This window comes from Pistacia vera, unplaced genomic scaffold, assembly GCF_008641045.1.
Source record: "Pistacia vera cultivar Batoury unplaced genomic scaffold, PisVer_v2 Contig818, whole genome shotgun sequence".
In the NCBI taxonomy this organism is placed as follows: Eukaryota; Viridiplantae; Streptophyta; class Magnoliopsida; order Sapindales; family Anacardiaceae; genus Pistacia; species Pistacia vera.
Genome location: NW_022196688.1, coordinates 328,258 through 346,078, shown reverse-complemented (window position 1 = coordinate 346,078; position 17,821 = coordinate 328,258). Strand labels below are relative to the sequence as shown.

General features: G+C 36.3%; 6 protein-coding genes across 6 annotated transcripts; 1 reads left to right on the top strand and 5 right to left on the bottom strand.

The window, feature by feature from the left end:
- Window positions 1–248: 248 nt before the first annotated feature.
- Window positions 249–2,517, bottom strand: LOC116117549. The gene is made up of 3 exons (XM_031403559.1): window positions 1,672–2,517; window positions 1,086–1,569; window positions 249–838 (listed from the first exon to the last, which is right to left on the bottom strand). Exons 1-3 carry the CDS (start codon window positions 2,515–2,517, stop codon window positions 249–251), a joined length of 1,920 nt encoding a protein of 639 aa, XP_031259419.1.
- A 2,411-nt stretch (window positions 2,518–4,928) lies between these two features.
- Window positions 4,929–6,124, top strand: LOC116117559 (polygalacturonase inhibitor-like). Its single transcript, XM_031403565.1, has one exon. The coding sequence runs from the start codon at window positions 4,973–4,975 to the stop codon at window positions 5,960–5,962; it is 990 nt and encodes a 329-aa protein (XP_031259425.1). The 5' UTR covers window positions 4,929–4,972; the 3' UTR covers window positions 5,963–6,124.
- A 1,012-nt stretch (window positions 6,125–7,136) lies between these two features.
- On the bottom strand, window positions 7,137–10,529 carry LOC116117557 (protein ABHD18). The gene is made up of 5 exons (XM_031403564.1): window positions 9,643–10,529; window positions 8,593–8,677; window positions 8,328–8,497; window positions 7,824–8,098; window positions 7,137–7,572 (listed from the first exon to the last, which is right to left on the bottom strand). Exons 1-5 carry the CDS (start codon window positions 10,016–10,018, stop codon window positions 7,396–7,398), a joined length of 1,083 nt encoding a protein of 360 aa, XP_031259424.1. The 5' UTR covers window positions 10,019–10,529; the 3' UTR covers window positions 7,137–7,395.
- Window positions 10,530–12,047: 1,518 nt separating this feature from the next.
- On the bottom strand, window positions 12,048–13,904 carry LOC116117556 (cytochrome P450 93A3-like). The gene is made up of 2 exons (XM_031403563.1): window positions 12,881–13,904; window positions 12,048–12,683 (listed from the first exon to the last, which is right to left on the bottom strand). Exons 1-2 carry the CDS (start codon window positions 13,793–13,795, stop codon window positions 12,048–12,050), a joined length of 1,551 nt encoding a protein of 516 aa, XP_031259423.1. The 5' UTR covers window positions 13,796–13,904.
- A 789-nt stretch (window positions 13,905–14,693) lies between these two features.
- On the bottom strand, window positions 14,694–15,576 carry LOC116117548 (3,9-dihydroxypterocarpan 6A-monooxygenase-like). Its single transcript, XM_031403558.1, has 2 exons — window positions 15,532–15,576; window positions 14,694–15,382 (listed from the first exon to the last, which is right to left on the bottom strand). Exons 1-2 carry the CDS (start codon window positions 15,574–15,576, stop codon window positions 14,753–14,755), a joined length of 675 nt encoding a protein of 224 aa, XP_031259418.1. The 3' UTR covers window positions 14,694–14,752.
- Window positions 15,577–15,808: 232 nt separating this feature from the next.
- On the bottom strand, window positions 15,809–17,747 carry LOC116117593 (cytochrome P450 93A3-like). Its single transcript, XM_031403615.1, has 2 exons — window positions 16,724–17,747; window positions 15,809–16,526 (listed from the first exon to the last, which is right to left on the bottom strand). Exons 1-2 carry the CDS (start codon window positions 17,636–17,638, stop codon window positions 15,891–15,893), a joined length of 1,551 nt encoding a protein of 516 aa, XP_031259475.1. The 5' UTR covers window positions 17,639–17,747; the 3' UTR covers window positions 15,809–15,890.
- Between the last annotated feature and the right edge of the window lie 74 nt (window positions 17,748–17,821).

Here is a 17,821-nt window from a genome sequence, read left to right as displayed (position 1 = left end):
ACTAATTTTGCCACTATAGAAAAAGTTTCAACAAAGTCCAAACCTTCTTGTTGTGCATAACCTTTAGCTACCAAACGAGCCTTATGTTGCTCAATAGATCCATCTGATTTAAGCTTGATCTTATAAATCCATTTGCATCTAATGGTATGCTTGTCACGAGGAAGAGGAGTGACGGTCCAGGTGTTATTTGCCTCTATAGCTTTCAACTCTTCATGCATAGCCAATCTCTATTCAGGAAACTTCACGGCTTAGTGATAGTATTGAGGCTCAACCTGAGAGGATACGCTGAGCACAAACTGCCTGTGTGAATCAGAAAGGCCATGATAAGAGATATAGTTAGAGATTGGATAAGATGCAAAAGTGGAAGCATGAGTAGAAGATTCAGCAAGTAAATTGCAATGGTAATCCTTCAAGTAATGAGGTTGATGAATCATCCTGGTAGATTTGCGAAGAATAACACCACCATATGGAGAAGGAGAAGGAGCATTTGCTAGAATATCATCTACTGGAATATTAGCTGCTGAAGTAGAAGCAACACCAGAGGGAACAAATGGATCATGAACATGTGAAGAAGCAAGATCTGGAATAAAATGAGCTTGTAATGAAGAATGTGGCAGAACCAAATCTGGAAACGGATCAGTAACTTGATCTAAACTAGTAATAGCATGAAAAGGAAACACTTCCTCATGAAACACAGCATCTCGGGAAAGAAAAACTTGTTTGGTCTCCACATCATAGAACTTATAACCTTTCATACCAGGCGGATAACCAAGGAAAGTACAAACTCGAGCACGAGGTTGGAACTTGGTTCGATGAGCAGCTAAGGTGGAAACAAATGCTAAACAACCAAAAACTCAAAAAAGAGTGTAATCAGGAGTTGTTTTGTATAGCAAATGAAAAGGTGTGTTGTGCCTCAATAGTGGGGAAGGAGTTTTGTTAATCAAGAAAGCCGCCATAAGAACACAATCTGTCCAAAAAGAAACTGGAATCTTGGATTGAAAAAACAATGACGAGCCACATTCAAGAGGTGCTGATGTTTTCGCTCCATAACCGAGTTTTGTTGAGGCCTTTCAACACATGAAAACCGATGCAAAACTCCCTTATCTTGAAAAAACTCAGTAAAAGATAACTCAGGTGCATTATTAGATTGAAATACTTTGATTTTGGCTTAAACTGAGTTGAAACCATGTTGAAAAACTTCGGTATCACAAAGACAACATCAGATTTATTCCTCAACAAATAAACCCAAGTGAAACGAGTGCAATCATCAGCAAGAGTCAAGAAAAAGCGATGACCAGTATAAGAAACAATTTGATATGGCCCCCAAATATCCCAGTGCACAAGATCAAAAGGAAATTTGGACAAATGATTATTGGATTCAAAAGCCAACCTTCTTTGCTTAGCAAGAGGACAAATATAACAAGGATCCGACTTATGTAATCTAGTTACATCACATTTCAACTTATCTTTCAAAGAATCAAGTCTCTTAAAAGAAATATGTCCTAGCTTATTATGCCAAATATGAGCAGAAACATTATTGACAAAAGCATTGGAAATAGAATTCAAACACTGAACATTAAGAACATAGAGATCTTAGACTTTGTCACCCCTGCCAATCATCCTCTTGGTGGATAGATCCTGAATAACAAAGCAGTCATGAAGGAAACTCACTGTAAGGCCAAATCTAGTTACTAAAGCATTGACTGAGATCAAGTTGAATTTGAATTGAGGAACATATAATACATCCTTAAGCACAAGGTCAGAATGCAGTTTAACATCACCAGCAAAATGGACCAAAATCTGAGAATGGTTTAGCAAAGTAATTGTTGTGTGATGAATAGAATGCAAGGAAACAAAGGCGCTGGCTTGTGAACAAATATGTTGAGTAGCTCCTAAGTCTACAATCCAGAACTGATTGGATGAAAACAAAGGACTCAAAGACACAGAGAAGCAAATACCTGTGAGACAGTTGGTTTGAGAAGGATCAAGAGCATTGGTGACCTTTGCTGAGCTACTCAAATGTGTAGAAAGCATGGACATTAGCTGCTGATATTGATTGGAGTTCAGATTCTGAACAAAACCTCCAAAAGAATTAGATTGATCTGATCTATGATCAGAAGTAGAAACTTGATAAGCAGCGGCATTAGAATTGTTGTTGGATCTGAATTTATATCCAAGAGGATATCCATGGATCTTGTAGCAATGATCCACAGTATGTCCAAGAATCTTGCAATGCGTGCAATAAGGCCTATCTCTTTTCTGATTCTTGGAAGCATTGGAATTAGAATTCTGAGAATTTTGAGAACTAGATCCACCAAACTTAGCAACATCTGTTTTAGCAGCAAAGGCCATTGTGCCAGTAGAATTGCTTGAATCAGAGGAAGGATTAGTCCTCCTTTGTTGTTCCTCTTGAACAATCAGAGAGAAAACACGATTGATAGGAGGCATCAAATCCATGAGAAGCAACTGACCGCGAACTTGAGAGAAAGAATCATCAAGTCCCATTAAGAAGGACATTATGTACTCCATTTGATGATGATTGTTAAGATTTTTAACTCCACCACAAGAGCACTTTCCACAAGAACAATTAGGCCGATAATTACTCAGTTCTTCCCATATAGTTTTCAGCTTTGTGAATTAAATGCTAACAGAACTCTGTTCTTGACGCAAATTCATCAATTCACGTTTAAGCTGAAAAATTCTAGGTCCATTCCTCTGTTGAAAACGATCCCTAAGATCTAGCCAAATCTCTCGGGCAGAAGAAGCAAAAATAATACTGGCAGAAATTTCCTTTGAAACCGAATTTAGGATCCAAGATATAACAATATTATTATTGCGAATCCAGGAATTGAGCAGATTATTGTCAGTACCTTGAGGCTTAGGAATAGAACCATTGACAAATCTCAATTTGTTCTTCACAGATAGTGCAATTAACATCGAGCGACTCCAGCAGGTGTAATTATCATCGGTGAGCCGTTGCGAGACAAGCACTTGCCCAGGGCTATCAGAATGATGAAGATAGTAGGGATTCGAAGGTTCTTCAATGGAGGAATGATTCGAATTGGTATGCTTTCCAGAATTGGAATCACCAGAATTCGAGGAAAGAGTCGCCATATTGAAGAAGACAAGAACAATCAACGAAAGAAGAAGAAAACAAGCAAATTTGTAGCGGATCAAATTTGCTCTGATACCATATTAAGCTCGGGAAGAAGAAGAGAGAGAAGAAAGAATGATCTACTTTTATTAATTATAACAAATCAGAAGCCAGCTATATAAATAGCAATTATTATAATGAATTAGTTATAACAGAAAGCGTAATTAGAAAACTAACTAACTATAGATTAACAATTAATCATTATTTACAATAGTTACACCCTAATAGATTCAATTTAAGGTGACATTGACCTCTACATCGCTGATTATAGACTTTAGCACAAAAAACAATGAAAGTAACCACTCTGAGGCTCTGAACTTCTACGGCAAAGTAAGTGTAAGAGGGAACAATCTGTCTGAGGCTCAGAATCGAGGAAAGTGGGAGTATTGATTGACTCAAAAACACTCTCTACCTCTTTTTGTCTGAGCTATAGGTTAGATTCATATCCTAGTGACATCAATCCTGCAGTTTTAAACATTCTCTACAGGATGGGCTTTTGTTTCTGAATCTAAATTATGCTATAAAACCATTTGACCCAATAACCCGTTTGAAACGTATTCATGAATCAATAGATCTGAACATCTGTATTTAAAACTACAAACTTTACTCCTTATTATGGCCACAGATACCAATTATCACGCATACCTGATTTTTGTGGCGAACCTTAAAAAGCCCGATAATTTTCTATGCGTTTTTCTTGTCAAAGGCCCTTTAGAATATCTATTGCACTGTTCTATATGTTGATAGTCAGTCAAAGAGATTGAATACAGTTTATCACCCATCGCTATTTTTACTCTCACTCCAAGTATTTACTAACCAAACTGATTCAATAATTTTTTTTTTTTTTTTTTCGTTTTATTTTTCCTCAACTTTTCATGATAAGGCTACAACGGAGTTTCTCTTGAGCGCCCCTTTTCTCTAAGGATTCAAATTTCAAATTGTGCATGTTCATTATTGTTGCCTCGTAATTAATATTACATATTATGCTAAATTTTTCATGCCAAAATTCTATCCGGAGACTTGGATTAGATTTTTATAAGTCTTGATCTAATTAAGTAGAATCTACTAAGTTGGTGGTAAGCCCAAAGCGGGCAATATAAATGCATCTTGTATTTCCTTGTGCTTGTAACTTACTGCTTCTAGAATAATGTTTTGATGGGTTGCAACTTTCATCCACTGAATGCTTAACTAGGTGCGGTGCGGACTCATCTTTTTCAACCTCAAATTAATGCATGAAAGCATATATCATATTGGATTTCAGTTTTAAGAAAGGAAATTGATAACCTCATCTCCCTTAGAAGAGAAGTCTAATTAAAATAGTGTAGTTTAATTACTTGACTAATATTATCTCTATAACGGAATTACTTAAAACGTCAAAGTTTTCTAATTTTGAGGATCAATTGTGTTGGAAGTTAGGTTGTATTTTGGGAAAACTAGTGGAGGTGTACGTGAGGTCTTACATACAAAATTGAAAGACTCCAGCTCATAAGATAATGTTTTAAGGAGGTGGACCTCATTCTTGACTAGTCCACTTCCTGTTAATCCCGATCATATCTTGTTTTTGTTTTTATCATTAAATATTGGAAGATTCCAAAATTTCTCTCTTATGAGAGTTCCAAGAGAGGTTCTTAATTAAATGATCTAGCAAGTTGCATTCACTGACCTTAGAAAGTCAACATATTTTTTTCGGCTCATTATTTTGGAGTTGCGCTGAATATTCAACGGTGTTTGAGGAGCTGTCTTGCCAATGCCACATTATATAAATAAATGTCCATCTCTCTTTCTCATCAAAACAAAACTATCTTCTGAACGCAAAACATGAACACTAACAGTACCCTACTGTTGTCTCTCCTCATCTTCTCCACCCTCCTCCACTCTTCTCTCTCTGATCTCTGCAACCCAAATGACAAACAGGTTCTTCTCAAGATAAAAAAAGCCCTTAACAACCCTTACATACTCGCTTCTTGGAACCCAGATACAGACTGTTGTAACTGGTACTGTGTCGCTTGTGATCTCACCACTAACCGCATTAACTCTCTCACCATCTTCTCCGGAGATCTCCCCGGTCAAATCCCTGCTGAAGTCGGTGATCTTCCTTACCTTGAAACTCTAGAGTTTCATAAGCTAACCAACCTCACTGGCCCTATACAACCCTCCATTGTCAAACTCAAGAACCTCAAGTTTCTACGTCTTAGCTGGACATATCTGTCTGGTTCAGTACCAGACTTCCTTAGCCAACTCAACAACTTAACATTCTTGGATCTTTCTTTTAACAATCTTTCTGGCTCAATCCCCAGTTCCCTTTCCAAGTTGCAAAATCTTGGTGCTCTTCATTTGGATAGAAACAAGCTTACGGGTCCAATCCCAGACTCTTTTGGTGCATTCAATGGCCAAGTACCATCGCTCTACTTGTCACACAACCAGCTCTCTGGTAAAATACCTCCCTCTTTAGGCAACATGGATTTTAACGTCATTGATTTGTCTAGGAACAAACTTGAAGGCGATGCTTCGTTTTTGTTCGGGATAAACAAGACAACTCAGCAACTGGACGTTTCTAGAAACCTGTTGGCGTTTAATCTGTCAAAGGTTGAGTTTCCGACGAGCTTGACATCGTTGGACCTGAATCACAACAAGATCTTCGGGAGCATTCCAACGCAACTGACTTCAGTGGATTTACAGTTCTTTAATGTAAGTTATAACAGGTTGTGTGGGCAGATTCCTGTAGGAGGGAAGTTGCAGAGCTTCGACAATTCGACGTATTTTCATAACAAGTGTTTGTGTGGCGCGCCGCTTGCAGGCTGCAAGTGAGTGCAGTAACTGGAAAGCAGACGGCTTGATAGTTAAAGGCCGATGGATCCATTCGCATCCTTGGGCAATCTTCCATTTTTTTCAATTCCAGTAATTTACTATTGTGATCTGTTTTGGGGTATTGGTTGAATGATTAAAATAAAAAACGGATTGGCTTCAAAAGTTCAAAATCGAAGTATATATTATCAGATTTTTGACAAAAATTATGTCCAGACATTAAAAAATAGGAGTAAAAAAAAATCATGTATGATATGAAACATTGTGTATTTCTCATAATAGTAGAAATGATATAAACGGAACTCTGCAGTCAATTCCTCGTCCTCTTATTGGGTTCGAGTAGATTGGTTAAGGGTCCAAAATCAAATTAGACCCAATTGAAAATTACAGAAAAGCATTGGCGAAGTTGGGAATGACGCACCCTTGGTGGTCCGCATGGAGTCTGACTCTGACAATGATTTTGCAAGCGTAGCTTATACCATCCATGCTTGCCCTTTACTTCTATTATACAATTCACTTCAGAACTATTGTAACCTTTCCTAACGCTTTTACTTCCTATCAGAATATGATCATCTTTGCATCAGTATTATCATCTAAAATTAATGAAAATGTGCATAACCTGTTCCACAGGCTAATGACCATGCGGTTGGAGTCCAAAAGCTTACCTCTAGAGACGCCACCTTCAACCAAACACTTTGCACCTGGAAGCAGACTTTGGCTCTAAAGCCATAGATTGTTTTTAACAGTAGCTTCTAACTGATAGCTATTACAATCATGTTTTGCCATCTTCACCAAAAACACTTGTATTTCATGCGTAGGAGGATTATGAGGGAAACCGATTTTTGGTAGTGGGGCAACAACAGCACCCGGCTCATGTGAATGATTCTTTCAACATGTCAAAGGATACATCGTGGAATGCCATACTAAAATGCTTTGACCTTCTTAATTGGTTGCCAATTGGTTTTCAGTTGACATTACAAAACCCGATTCTACCAATAGCAAAAGATAATTTGATAGTTCAAGAGCTCGTGATAAGCAGCAATTCCTAGTCACTAATCCTCGTTTCTTGGATGTCTTCTAGTCATTCTCTAGTCTCCACAGCACAAGATAATAATTGTAAAATACATTATTCTTTTTCCATCCTTTTCTTCTCAAGTATTTATGGAAAAGGCCAAAGCAAGAATGAAGGTACAACCATATTAAATATTTTCCAAACAGTTTAAAAAATTTCTTCGTCAATTCATTATTGATGTCAGTGAAGTTATTTTACATTTTTTCCAACAGTAAAGCTTGCAAAACAAAATATCCCTTACCCTATTCTTTAAAGGGGTTTTTTCAGATATCAATTATAATTCATTTTACAAGTTCTGAAAGAATTAAGGGGAAAGAAGAATACCCAAACAAAATCAACAGTCTCTTCTTCACATGAATGCCAGTCATAGAGGAGACTCTTTCCACTGTAATCTATCAAGCCCATCCACAATCGCTTTGCGAAACTCACCATTGTGGAGAAGGAAGGATGAAACATGGCCACCGGTGACCCATCTCACTTCTGAACCTGGCCATGCTTTCTGAAGCTCCAGCACTGAGTGTTTAGGTATGTAACCGTCATCCTAAAATGCATGAAGAATGAATTGATGGTAAGAAAAAAAGTAGAAGATCAAGAGTTGAAAAGATACAAAACCTTATTTAGTTGAATACATTAAGATCACTGACTCAATAATTTTGAACAGAGTGGGCCTACTGGTTAAGACTGATCTTATGATCAGTCCCAACTTTCATTTGATACTAACTTGGTCAAGAAAAAGAAGTCAGGGGGCCATTTCTAAGTGACTACACGATGATAATCAGATATGGTACTTACAGTTGCGGCAACAAAAATCACAGCATTGGGGTTTTTGGGGATTGGAAAGCGTGTAACATCTGTGAGAGACAATACATTTCTCATCCGTTCTCTGACCTCCTCAAGAGTCATTACAGCCTTCTGAGCTGCAAGATCCTCCCTCAGTGCCTCCCATGCAGTGCCATGCTTTAATATTCCCTCACAAAATGCTACAACAGCGGAGTGTGGGGAGAGAAAAGGAAGGGTTGCAACAGGTGTGGGGTGCAGTGCTCCAACCATTGCAGCATGTACTCCTCCTAGATTCAGTAAGGCATCAAATTTTGAAAAGGTAATTGGACTAAATGATTTGTGTAATTATTACACCATTGGTGCGAACATTTTCTGCTTTGAAATATCTTTCACGACTTTGAACTCATAAGTTGGTTGCAACCAACTTATTTCAACTGTCAAAGGGACAAACATTTAACTAAAGGAAGAGCACTTACAATTATTTAAAAAATAGAGATCAGAATGACTTTTTCTTACCCATGCTAAGTCCACAGACACCCATCTTGCCAAACCCTGCCTCAGAGTCCAACCAATGCAAAAGACTCCGTGTCTCTTCAATTGTAGCTCTTCCTAATAAAAGCAAGTCACTAACACACAAAAGTTTTGCGCCTTTTTGCAGCATAGGCCGCCGTTGACCATAGAATGGGCTGCAATTACATTTTTACATTAAATCAAAATCTTATAACTGGAAGCTCAGTTTTCGGCTTCTAAAAGTATATGGCAACATACAATAGACTCTTACCTTTCAAGCACCATGGTTGCAATGTTTTCCTTCAACAATGGTCCACCAAGACGCAATCTCCGCTCAAATGTGTGGTCCCCTGTGCCTGCAAATGAAAGATTACAACTTGAAATTCAAAGACGAGGGATGATGGTCAAAATCACAACAATAGTAAGATTCAATTGAAAACATCATTAAGAAGCTTGCGATACAATTCCTAGTTTTGGTGGGATTATAAATAAATCAGATTTTCAATTAGGCCAACTTAAAATTTTAAATTTTAACAACATAATGTGAAGCTCAGAAATTATTTAGCAACTGTTATGAAAAAGATCAGAAATAAATTTCTAATTTTAACATGTGCTACTCTCGAAATATTTGAATTGATAAAACTTCTCAACTAATACTGAATCTGGTCATAGTATCATTCGACAATCAACAGCTGGTGGGTAATCCATAATGAAACATATGATATTTACGTTGAAAAGTTAATTATGATACAAGATAAACTAAGAAACAAGCCAATGATTGGTTTGTCACATTGCAAATAAGCAAACCAATACATACTTCAAAGACTAAGATGGTCTCCACAAATACTTTTAAGAGAACAACACAATTAACCAGAGCACTCTACCTGTGTGAAGGGAAAAGATTCTAACACTAACCCTGAACTTCAAACTTCTTCGACACAAAAAAGAATCCAATCGTTCTAAATCCAACCCTCCACCATAAACGTTAACAATTCACCAACAACGAGCTAAGTTAGACTATTTTACAGCGTATTAAGAAACCAAAGATGACTAACTCAATTCATTTCTCCACCGAAAATAAAACAGAATGCGGAACTATATAATCCTCAACTGAATTGTAAAACAACCCAACATTCTTTATAAAACCCAATCCATCTAGAATGCTATAACATAACAAGCAGAAGCATAAATCAAACACCTAACAAAATTCTCCACTAAAGCATCAAAATGTTAAACTTTCAATCACCTAGCTGTTTAATAAGAACTCAACCAAAAAGAAGATTGGCCTCCAAAAGGAATAAAAAGTATACCGTGGCGATACCTGCAAGATGAACCACACAAGCCATCCTCTGAGGGGGCACACATTTAGGTGCAAGAAAAGCAACCCTTGCATTGTGACTCTCAGGAGGCAATGCACTAATCAACTGCTCATCACAAGGAGTCCTAAAAACACCTTCTCTCAAAACAGCAGTTCTGGTCTCCCAAACTGTTCTCCAAATGGGCTGAATCAAGGTTGGAGGCCAGATTTGGCCTTCAACTTCAGGAAACAATTGCTTGATCATTTTCTCTAAAAGTTCAAGCTTTGAGCCTCCCCACCCTCTTGAAAAAAAAGGTGTGCTCATCTTTGTTCGGTGCATAAATGCACCATATACGTGGTCTATTAAATAGTGAAGCATTCCCAGATTAACTGTCACCATCCCCACGGTTAAAATAACAAAAATCAATGAAAGTTTTGTTCGTTTAATCAAATCAAGTGAATTTAAGAGGAACCCAGATGAGATTATTCAGGAATAGTGGATTATCGGAGGAAATTACAACTCAAAATCTTATGAATAGCGAAAGCTGTATTTATGAAAAATTATTTATCAGATGCTTCTATGTAGTGAACACAAAAAACACGTCATAGATCTAATTGACGAAGACTTCGATAAAACGATAATCAAGAAATAAAGAGACAGATCTAATGAATTAGATTTTATTAAAAAATGAAAACTCTACAATTTAGGAACCAACAACACCAAAAATTGGACACCAAATGATAATTTGAACAGAAAAAAAGAGCAGAGAGAATAACAAAGATAAGAAAAACGCTTAGACCCAAAAGGATAGAGAGCAAGAGAATAATTGAAAGAATATCAATGGGGGAGCCAAGCTATCATCGGATAAAAGGGAGAGTGAAGGCCATTATTAGTCTTTTCTAAAACATAAACAAAAGTACAAAACTAACAATGGGCGGAAACAAAACTGCTTGGGAGTCTGTGACACGTGGGCATGGGGTCCACGTGTCACCTCTTGCTATTTATCCACTTCTCATTTTTGTTGATTTTCTTCATGGAGCTTCGCATGATTGTATTGGCCAGAAAGGAACTACAAGCATAATTCAATTTCAATTATGAGTAAGAAGTTTAGTTAGGTTAGTATCTCCAACCCAGCGTCAAAAGACCAAAATGGTGTGAAAAAAAAGCTCCAATCCAACTTCATATAATAAATTGGTATACGTGATATTGTTTAAACACTATAAAAAATATTTTTTTATTTATAACTACGTTAATTTGATTATTATTTATATTAATATTTATAATAATAAATTTATTAATAATTATATAATTAAAAAAATGATAAAAAATTAAAAACAAAACTTTTTTCAATACAAATATTAAACTACAATTATTCAAAATAAAAATTAACAATAATTTAAAAACACTAAAATTAAAAGAAAGTACAACATAAACTAAAATAACAATTTAGTATTCCGGTAGATTAGTTTCGGATCCTCTAAGATCATCAAAATATTGGAAAATTAAATTACTATCAATATAGAATTTGTGTGAATAATATATTAATTCAGAAAATTAAATTACTATCAATATGAAATTTTACTTTTGTGTTGTTGTTGTTTTTTTTTTTTTTTGTATCATTTTATATTAGATGTAATACTTTTTCTATATTAAATGTAATATTTATTTGATTAAATAAATGTTTAATTTTTTAAATTGGTATATTTAATAAAAATATCATTTTGAATATTTAATTAATATATATAAAAATAATGAGTGAAATAGATTAATCATTGATTATTACATAAAAAAGAAAAGAAAGAGAATATTCCTTTTGATGTAATATTTGATGCAATGAGTTGGAGATGCAATAGTGAAATATACCATAAATCACACTAAATTGGTGTAAAACTTGTACCAATTTGGTGTTTGTGGTTAGAGATAGTATAATCCGTGGAATAATTTTTATAATATTCTATGGTACCTTATTAGTAGACCTCACTGTTTATGTAAATATAATATATTTCATGTATTATATCGTAGAATTTGTCCAAGTATATTAAATTAAGAAATAGAGAATGAGAAATTTGATTATAAAAGGCTTTTCGTATACCAACTCTAGAAGAAAGGTGGGATTAGGTGAGGTGTCGTGTTAGATGATTTGTTAAGGAACGGATCATAAATTCATAATGCTTACCTAATATCAACTTGAGCTGCAGAAGGGAATAGTGGTTACTAAAGCCCAACATGGCGTTTCTTTTAAAAAAAAAAAAAAAAAAAGGGTCTTGGCGTCGAAAAAATACTGTAGTTGGTTACCCAAAAAATGTGGGAGAACAGATGACCACCATGATCAAATATATCAGCGTATATCACAATAAGAACCAAGTATTTCACATGTAAAAAAGGAAATAGTATTCTATTTTATCACAATATCAAATGTTATGATGAATCAGAATGATGGGAATGGAGTGAGCCTAGTGACCGGGTAACAAATTAAGGGATGAGCCCTTGGAAGAGTTAGTCCAGGTCCTTCCTCCATATCAACAGTGCCATCTTCTCCAGAATCAGAAAGCTTCCACTCAAAGCACTGAATCATAGCAGCAACTGCTTTGTGAATCATACACAGTGCTAATGACATTCCAGGACACGCTCTTCTTCCACCACCAAAAGGCAAAAGCTGAAAATGTTGTCCTCGAACATCCAACTGCTTCTTTTCATCTTCACCGAGAAACCTTTCCGGGCGGAACTCAAGTGGGTTTTCCCAGTGGTTTGGGTCTCTTCCTATAGCCCACACGTTAATGAAGAGTCTTGTCTTTGCTGGAATTTCATAACCCTGAATAGTACAATTTTCAATCGACTCTCTCATGATCAGTGGGCCATTAGGGTGAAGCCTCATCGTTTCTTTCACAATAGCTTGGAGGTAAGGAAGATTAGCTATATCTGATTCTTCCACTAGTCTGCTCCTTCCCACAACGAGATCTATCTCTTCTCTTGCCTTCTTCATCGCATCTGGGTGATTGATTAGCTCTGCCAGTGCCCATTCCATAGTACTGGCAGATGTGTCGGTACCAGCTGAAAAAATTTCCTGTGCAATTGAGAAAGAAAATTCCTAAAACTTTGATTTTTGTGATTATCTAATTTGAATATCATCATGATTAATTATAAAAATCGTTGTTAGAATTACTGAGGACCTTTATAGAGAATAATAGATAAATCGATGTCTTATTACAGTATATTAGAAAACAAAGATGATACAACAATAATTAAGCAATACTGTCTTACCAGGATGAAAGACTTTATGTTTTCTCTACTCAACTTTATTTCCGAGCTCTCATCTTCTGCTACCTCTAGTAGAATATCAAGGAAATCCTTCACTGCATCATCTTCGTCATCTCCCCCCGTTTCTCTTTTTATCCTTCTTGCTTCTTCGTGCTCTTTTATAATTCTCTCCATCATGGAGTCAAACTTGTCACGAACTTCCTTGGCCTTTTTCTCAAATCCCTGCAAATCCAATTTCTTACAAAACCAAATAAAATCTGCCAGATTCATCTTCCCGATCAGCTCAAATACAGCTTTTACCAACTTCCTCACCTCATCGTCTTCTTCTTCATTATTCGAACACTTTTGACTCATAGTCATTCTAGATATTACGTTATTTGTTAGCCTTGTTAGCGCTCCTCCAACATTTACTGCCTCGCTTTCGTTTGCTTTCCTCAGCATAAAGTTTATGAACCGCCTTACCTCTTCAGATCTGACTGGAAGAAACCGGTTCAGAGTCCTACCACCAAGAAGGTCAGACACACATAGTTTCTTAAGAAACCTCCAGTAAGGTCCATAATCAGCAAAAAGGAAACCATCCAAGCCATATGAAAGGTAGTTGATAGCAATCGATTTTGGACGCCCACATAAACAAGTATCATAGTTTTTAATAATCTCTCTAGCTATTTCTGGGGAAGAAGCAACAACACAACGGACAGAGCCAAGACGAATATGAATTAAAGGTCCATAGCTAGTTGAAAGTTTGTGAAGAGCTTGGTGTGGTAAGGGGCCGAGGAGGTGAAGGTGTCCAATGATTGGCAGGGCCAATGGGCTTGGTGGAAGAAGAGATTTGGTCTTGGTTTTTCTAAAGATTGCTCTCATCAAAATCATGGAAACTACCCAAATGAAGAAAACGCTGCAGACTTGAAAGTCAGCCATGTTTGATCTTAGTGATATAATTTGAGATGAAATTAAGCTTTTATTTAAGTAAACAGGGTTTGCAGTTTGCTCATGGAGATGGCAGAAACTAATTTTAAAGGTGTTATTGAAAAACTTTGTTTAGAGCAATGTAAACGGGGATTTCAGCTAATATTTAAACAAATATTATACTGCTAGTGCCGGTGCATGCGTGTTAATTTTCTGATAGTTGGAAAATTACATAATGTATATCATATGCATTAGTTTTTGCGTTGGTCTTTGATAGTTTGATGTGACCTAATTGTTATCATCGACAATTGCCCACCAGACCTATATGCTTAGTGGAGAGGAAGAATTTTGTGTTGATTTTTTTTTCACCTAATATACTAAAAATAGTATTAAGATATGGGTTGTATTTGTTTTTTAAAATTAATGAGGTCTAAATAAAATTCTCTATCTTTGTAAATTAGTAATGTATTTTTACATTAATTTTAGATTATAATTATACCCTTAAATTATGATTGATTGTTAATTACATATTAATGTTAAATATAGGTTAGTATAATAATTGTATAAAAAAATTATTTTAGAAATAATTAATAGATGTATGAGGACAAGAAGATTGTTTTGGCAAATCTGGGATTGAATATTGGTATCGAAATGGTTATCTTTAAATGTTCTATCTATTTATATAACTTTTGAAGACAATAAAAGTGTATTTTTTTTTTTTTTTTTTTTTCTAGGATTTGACGGAGAAAAATTTATAATATTGGTAATTTGACAAGGCATTTAATATACCAGAGAACAAACCCCAAAAGCAGTAATATATATGAAATTTAAAACAAAAGTAAATCTTACATTAACAAGTACAAAAATTTCCTCCAGCATACTGTGTATTTTTTTCCTTCGAAGTTTGCATAAAGAACCACACAATTAGGAAGGATCAGCAGGTCTAGTTTCTTATTCTTTCGTGAATAATCAGAGTAATGGAAGTGGATTAAGCCTAGTAACTGGGACACAAATTAGAGGATGAGCTCTTGGAAGAGTTAGTCCAGGTCCTTCTTCCATGTCAGCAGTGACAACTCCTCCAGAAAGCTTCCAATCAAAGCACTGAATCATAGCAGAAAGAGTTGCCTGAACCACGTTCAGTGCTAGTGAGGTTCCAGGGCATGATCTTCTTCCACTTCCGAAAGGCAACAGATGAAAATGTTGTCCTCGAACATCCAACTGACTCTTTCCATCTTCAACAACAAACCTTTCCGGGTGGAATTCAAGTGGGTTCTCCCAGTGGTTCGGATCTCTACCTATAGCCCATGTGTTAACGAAGAGTCTTGTCCTTGCTGGAATGTCGTAACCATTTATAGTGCAGTTTTCAGTTGACTCTCTCACGATCATTGGACCAGTGGGGTGAAGCCTTAGTGTTTCCTTTACTATAGCTTGGAGGTAGGGGAGGTTGGCAATGTCTGATTCTTCTACTAGTCTGCTCTTTCCTACTACAGAATCAATCTCTTCTCTTGCTTTTTTCATTATCTCTGGATGATTGATTAGTTCTGACAGCGCCCATTCTACCGTTATAGCGGATGTATCAGTCCCAGCTGCAAAAATATCCTGTGCAATCCAGAAATTGTTTAGATTTTGTTTGGTGATATTTATTTTAAATAGTATAGTTTGAATAATTATGAATACCTGGGAGTTCTACTGCTCTAGAGAACAGAAGGTATATGCAATGGACAACGTAAATTAATGTTTCTTCATACTGGAAAACAGCGGACATACTTATGCTTCACATCAAGATTCTCCATAAGGCAACAGACATCAGATTGCTTAAACTCTAATTATTGATGCGTTAAGAGTTTGAAATGGTTGACATATCAGACATTAGACAGTCACATTCATCGCAAGTTGACTGGGTCAAAGAAAAATTGTAAATTGTTGACCTGAACTTGGGAGGAATAAATTCAAGTTATATATGAGAATCCAGATATGGAAAATTTAATTAAAATACTTGTCACCATGATCAAATATATCAGCGTATATCACAATAAGAACCAAGTATTTCACATGTAAAAAAGGAAATAGTATTCTATTTTATCACAATATCATATGTTATGATGAATCAGAATGATGGGAATGGAGTGAGCCTAGTGACCGGGTAACAAATTAAGGGATGAGCCCTTGGAAGAGTTAGTCCAGGTCCTTCTTCCATATCAACAGTGCCATCTTCTCCAGAATCAGAAAGCTTCCACTCAAAGCACTGAATCATAGCAGCAACTGCTTTGTGAATCATACACAGTGCTAATGACATTCCAGGACACGCTCTTCTTCCACCACCAAAAGGCAAAAGCTGAAAATGTTGTCCTCGAACATCCAACTGCTTCTTTTCATCTTCACCGAGAAACCTTTCCGGGCGGAACTCAAGTGGGTTTTCCCAGTGGTTTGGGTCTCTTCCTATAGCCCACACGTTAATGAAGAGTCTTGTCTTTGCTGGAATTTCATAACCCTGAATAGTACAATTTTCAATCGACTCTCTCATGATCAGTGGGCCATTAGGGTGAAGCCTCATCGTTTCTTTCACAATAGCTTGGAGGTAAGGAAGATTAGCTATATCTGATTCTTCCACTAGTCTGCTCCTTCCCACAACGAGATCTATCTCTTCTCTTGCCTTCTTCATCGCATCTGGGTGATTGATTAGCTCTGCCAGTGCCCATTCCATAGTACTGGCAGATGTGTCGGTACCAGCTGAAAAAATTTCCTGTGCAATTGAGAAAGAAAATTCCTAAAACTTTGATTTTTGTGATTATCTAATTTCAATATCATCATGTTTAATTATAAAAATCGTTGTTAGAATTACTGAGGACCTTTATAGAAAATAATAGATAAATCGATGTCTTATTACAGTATATTAGAAAACAAAGATGATACAACAATAATTAAGCAATACTGTCTTACCAGGATGAAAGACTTTATGTTTTCTCTACTCAACTTTATTTCCGAGCTCTCATCTTCTGCTACCTCTAGTAGAATATCAAGGAAATCCTTCACTGCATCATCTTCGTCATCTCCCCCCGTTTCTCTTTTTATCCTTCTTGCTTCTTCGTGCTCTTTTATAATTCTCTCCATCATGGAGTCAAACTTGTCACGAACTTCCTTGGCCTTTTTCTCAAATCCCTGCAAATCCAATTTCTTACAAAACCAAATAAAATCTGCCAGATTCATCTTCCCGATCAGCTCAAATACAGCTTTTACCAACTTCCTCACCTCATCGTCTTCTTCTTCATTATTCGAACACTTTTGACTCATAGTCATTCTAGATATTACGTTATTTGTTAGCCTTGTTAGCGCTCCTCCAACATTTACTGCCTCGCTTTCGTTTGCTTTCCTCAGCATAAAGTTTATGAACCGCCTTACCTCTTCAGATCTGACTGGAAGAAACCGGTTCAGAGTCCTACCACCAAGAAGGTCAGACACACATAGTTTCTTAAGAAACCTCCAGTAAGGTCCATAATCAGCAAAAAGGAAACCATCCAAGCCATATGAAAGGTAGTTGATAGCAATCGATTTTGGACGCCCACATAAACAAGTATCATAGTTTTTAATAATCTCTCTAGCTATTTCTGGGGAAGAAGCAACAACACAACGGACAGAGCCAAGACGAATATGAATTAAAGGTCCATAGCTAGTTGAAAGTTTGTGAAGAGCTTGGTGTGGTAAGGGGCCGAGGAGGTGAAGGTGTCCAATGATTGGCAGGGCCAATGGGCTTGGTGGAAGAAGAGATTTGGTCTTGGTTTTTCTAAAGATTGCTCTCATCAAAATCATGGAAACTACCCAAATGAAGAAAACGCTGCAGACTTGAAAGTCAGCCATGTTTGATCTTAGTGATATAATTTGAGATGAAATTAAGCTTTTATTTAAGTAAACAGGGTTTGCAGTTTGCTCATGGAGATGGCAGAAACTAATTTTAAAGGTGTTATTGAAAAACTTTGTTTAGAGCAATGTAAACGGGGATTTCAGCTAATATTTAAACAAATATTATACTGCTAGTGCCGG

Excerpts from the sequence above, each read along its gene's own strand:
- LOC116117549 (XM_031403559.1), bottom strand. The coding sequence starts at position 2,517 with ATGTCCTTCTTAATGGGACTTGATGATTCTTTCTCTCAAGTTCGCGGT. Across the intron at positions 1,570-1,671 it reads TAACTAGATTTGGCCTTACA|TGTTTGAATTCTATTTCCAA; the intron begins GTGAGTTTCCTT and ends CTTAATGTTCAG. Across the intron at positions 839-1,085 it reads GATAAGGGAGTTTTGCATCG|CATTTGTTTCCACCTTAGCT; the intron begins GTTTTCATGTGT and ends TTGGTTGTTTAG.
- LOC116117559 (XM_031403565.1), top strand. The coding sequence starts at position 4,973 with ATGAACACTAACAGTACCCTACTGTTGTCTCTCCTCATCTTCTCCACC.
- LOC116117557 (XM_031403564.1), bottom strand. The coding sequence starts at position 10,018 with ATGGTGACAGTTAATCTGGGAATGCTTCACTATTTAATAGACCACGTA. Across the intron at positions 8,678-9,642 it reads TTGTGTGGTTCATCTTGCAG|GCACAGGGGACCACACATTT; the intron begins GTATCGCCACGG and ends TTTCATTTGCAG. Across the intron at positions 7,573-7,823 it reads TGATTTTTGTTGCCGCAACT|GATGACGGTTACATACCTAA; the intron begins GTAAGTACCATA and ends CATGCATTTTAG.
- LOC116117556 (XM_031403563.1), bottom strand. The coding sequence starts at position 13,795 with ATGGCTGACTTTCAAGTCTGCAGCGTTTTCTTCATTTGGGTAGTTTCC. Across the intron at positions 12,684-12,880 it reads ACATAAAGTCTTTCATCCTG|GAAATTTTTTCAGCTGGTAC; the intron begins GTAAGACAGTAT and ends TCAATTGCACAG.
- LOC116117548 (XM_031403558.1), bottom strand. The coding sequence starts at position 15,576 with ATGGAGAATCTTGATGTGAAGCATAAGTATGTCCGCTGTTTTCCA. Across the intron at positions 15,383-15,531 it reads AGTATGTCCGCTGTTTTCCA|GATATTTTTGCAGCTGGGAC; the intron begins GTATGAAGAAAC and ends TGGATTGCACAG.
- LOC116117593 (XM_031403615.1), bottom strand. The coding sequence starts at position 17,638 with ATGGCTGACTTTCAAGTCTGCAGCGTTTTCTTCATTTGGGTAGTTTCC. Across the intron at positions 16,527-16,723 it reads ACATAAAGTCTTTCATCCTG|GAAATTTTTTCAGCTGGTAC; the intron begins GTAAGACAGTAT and ends TCAATTGCACAG.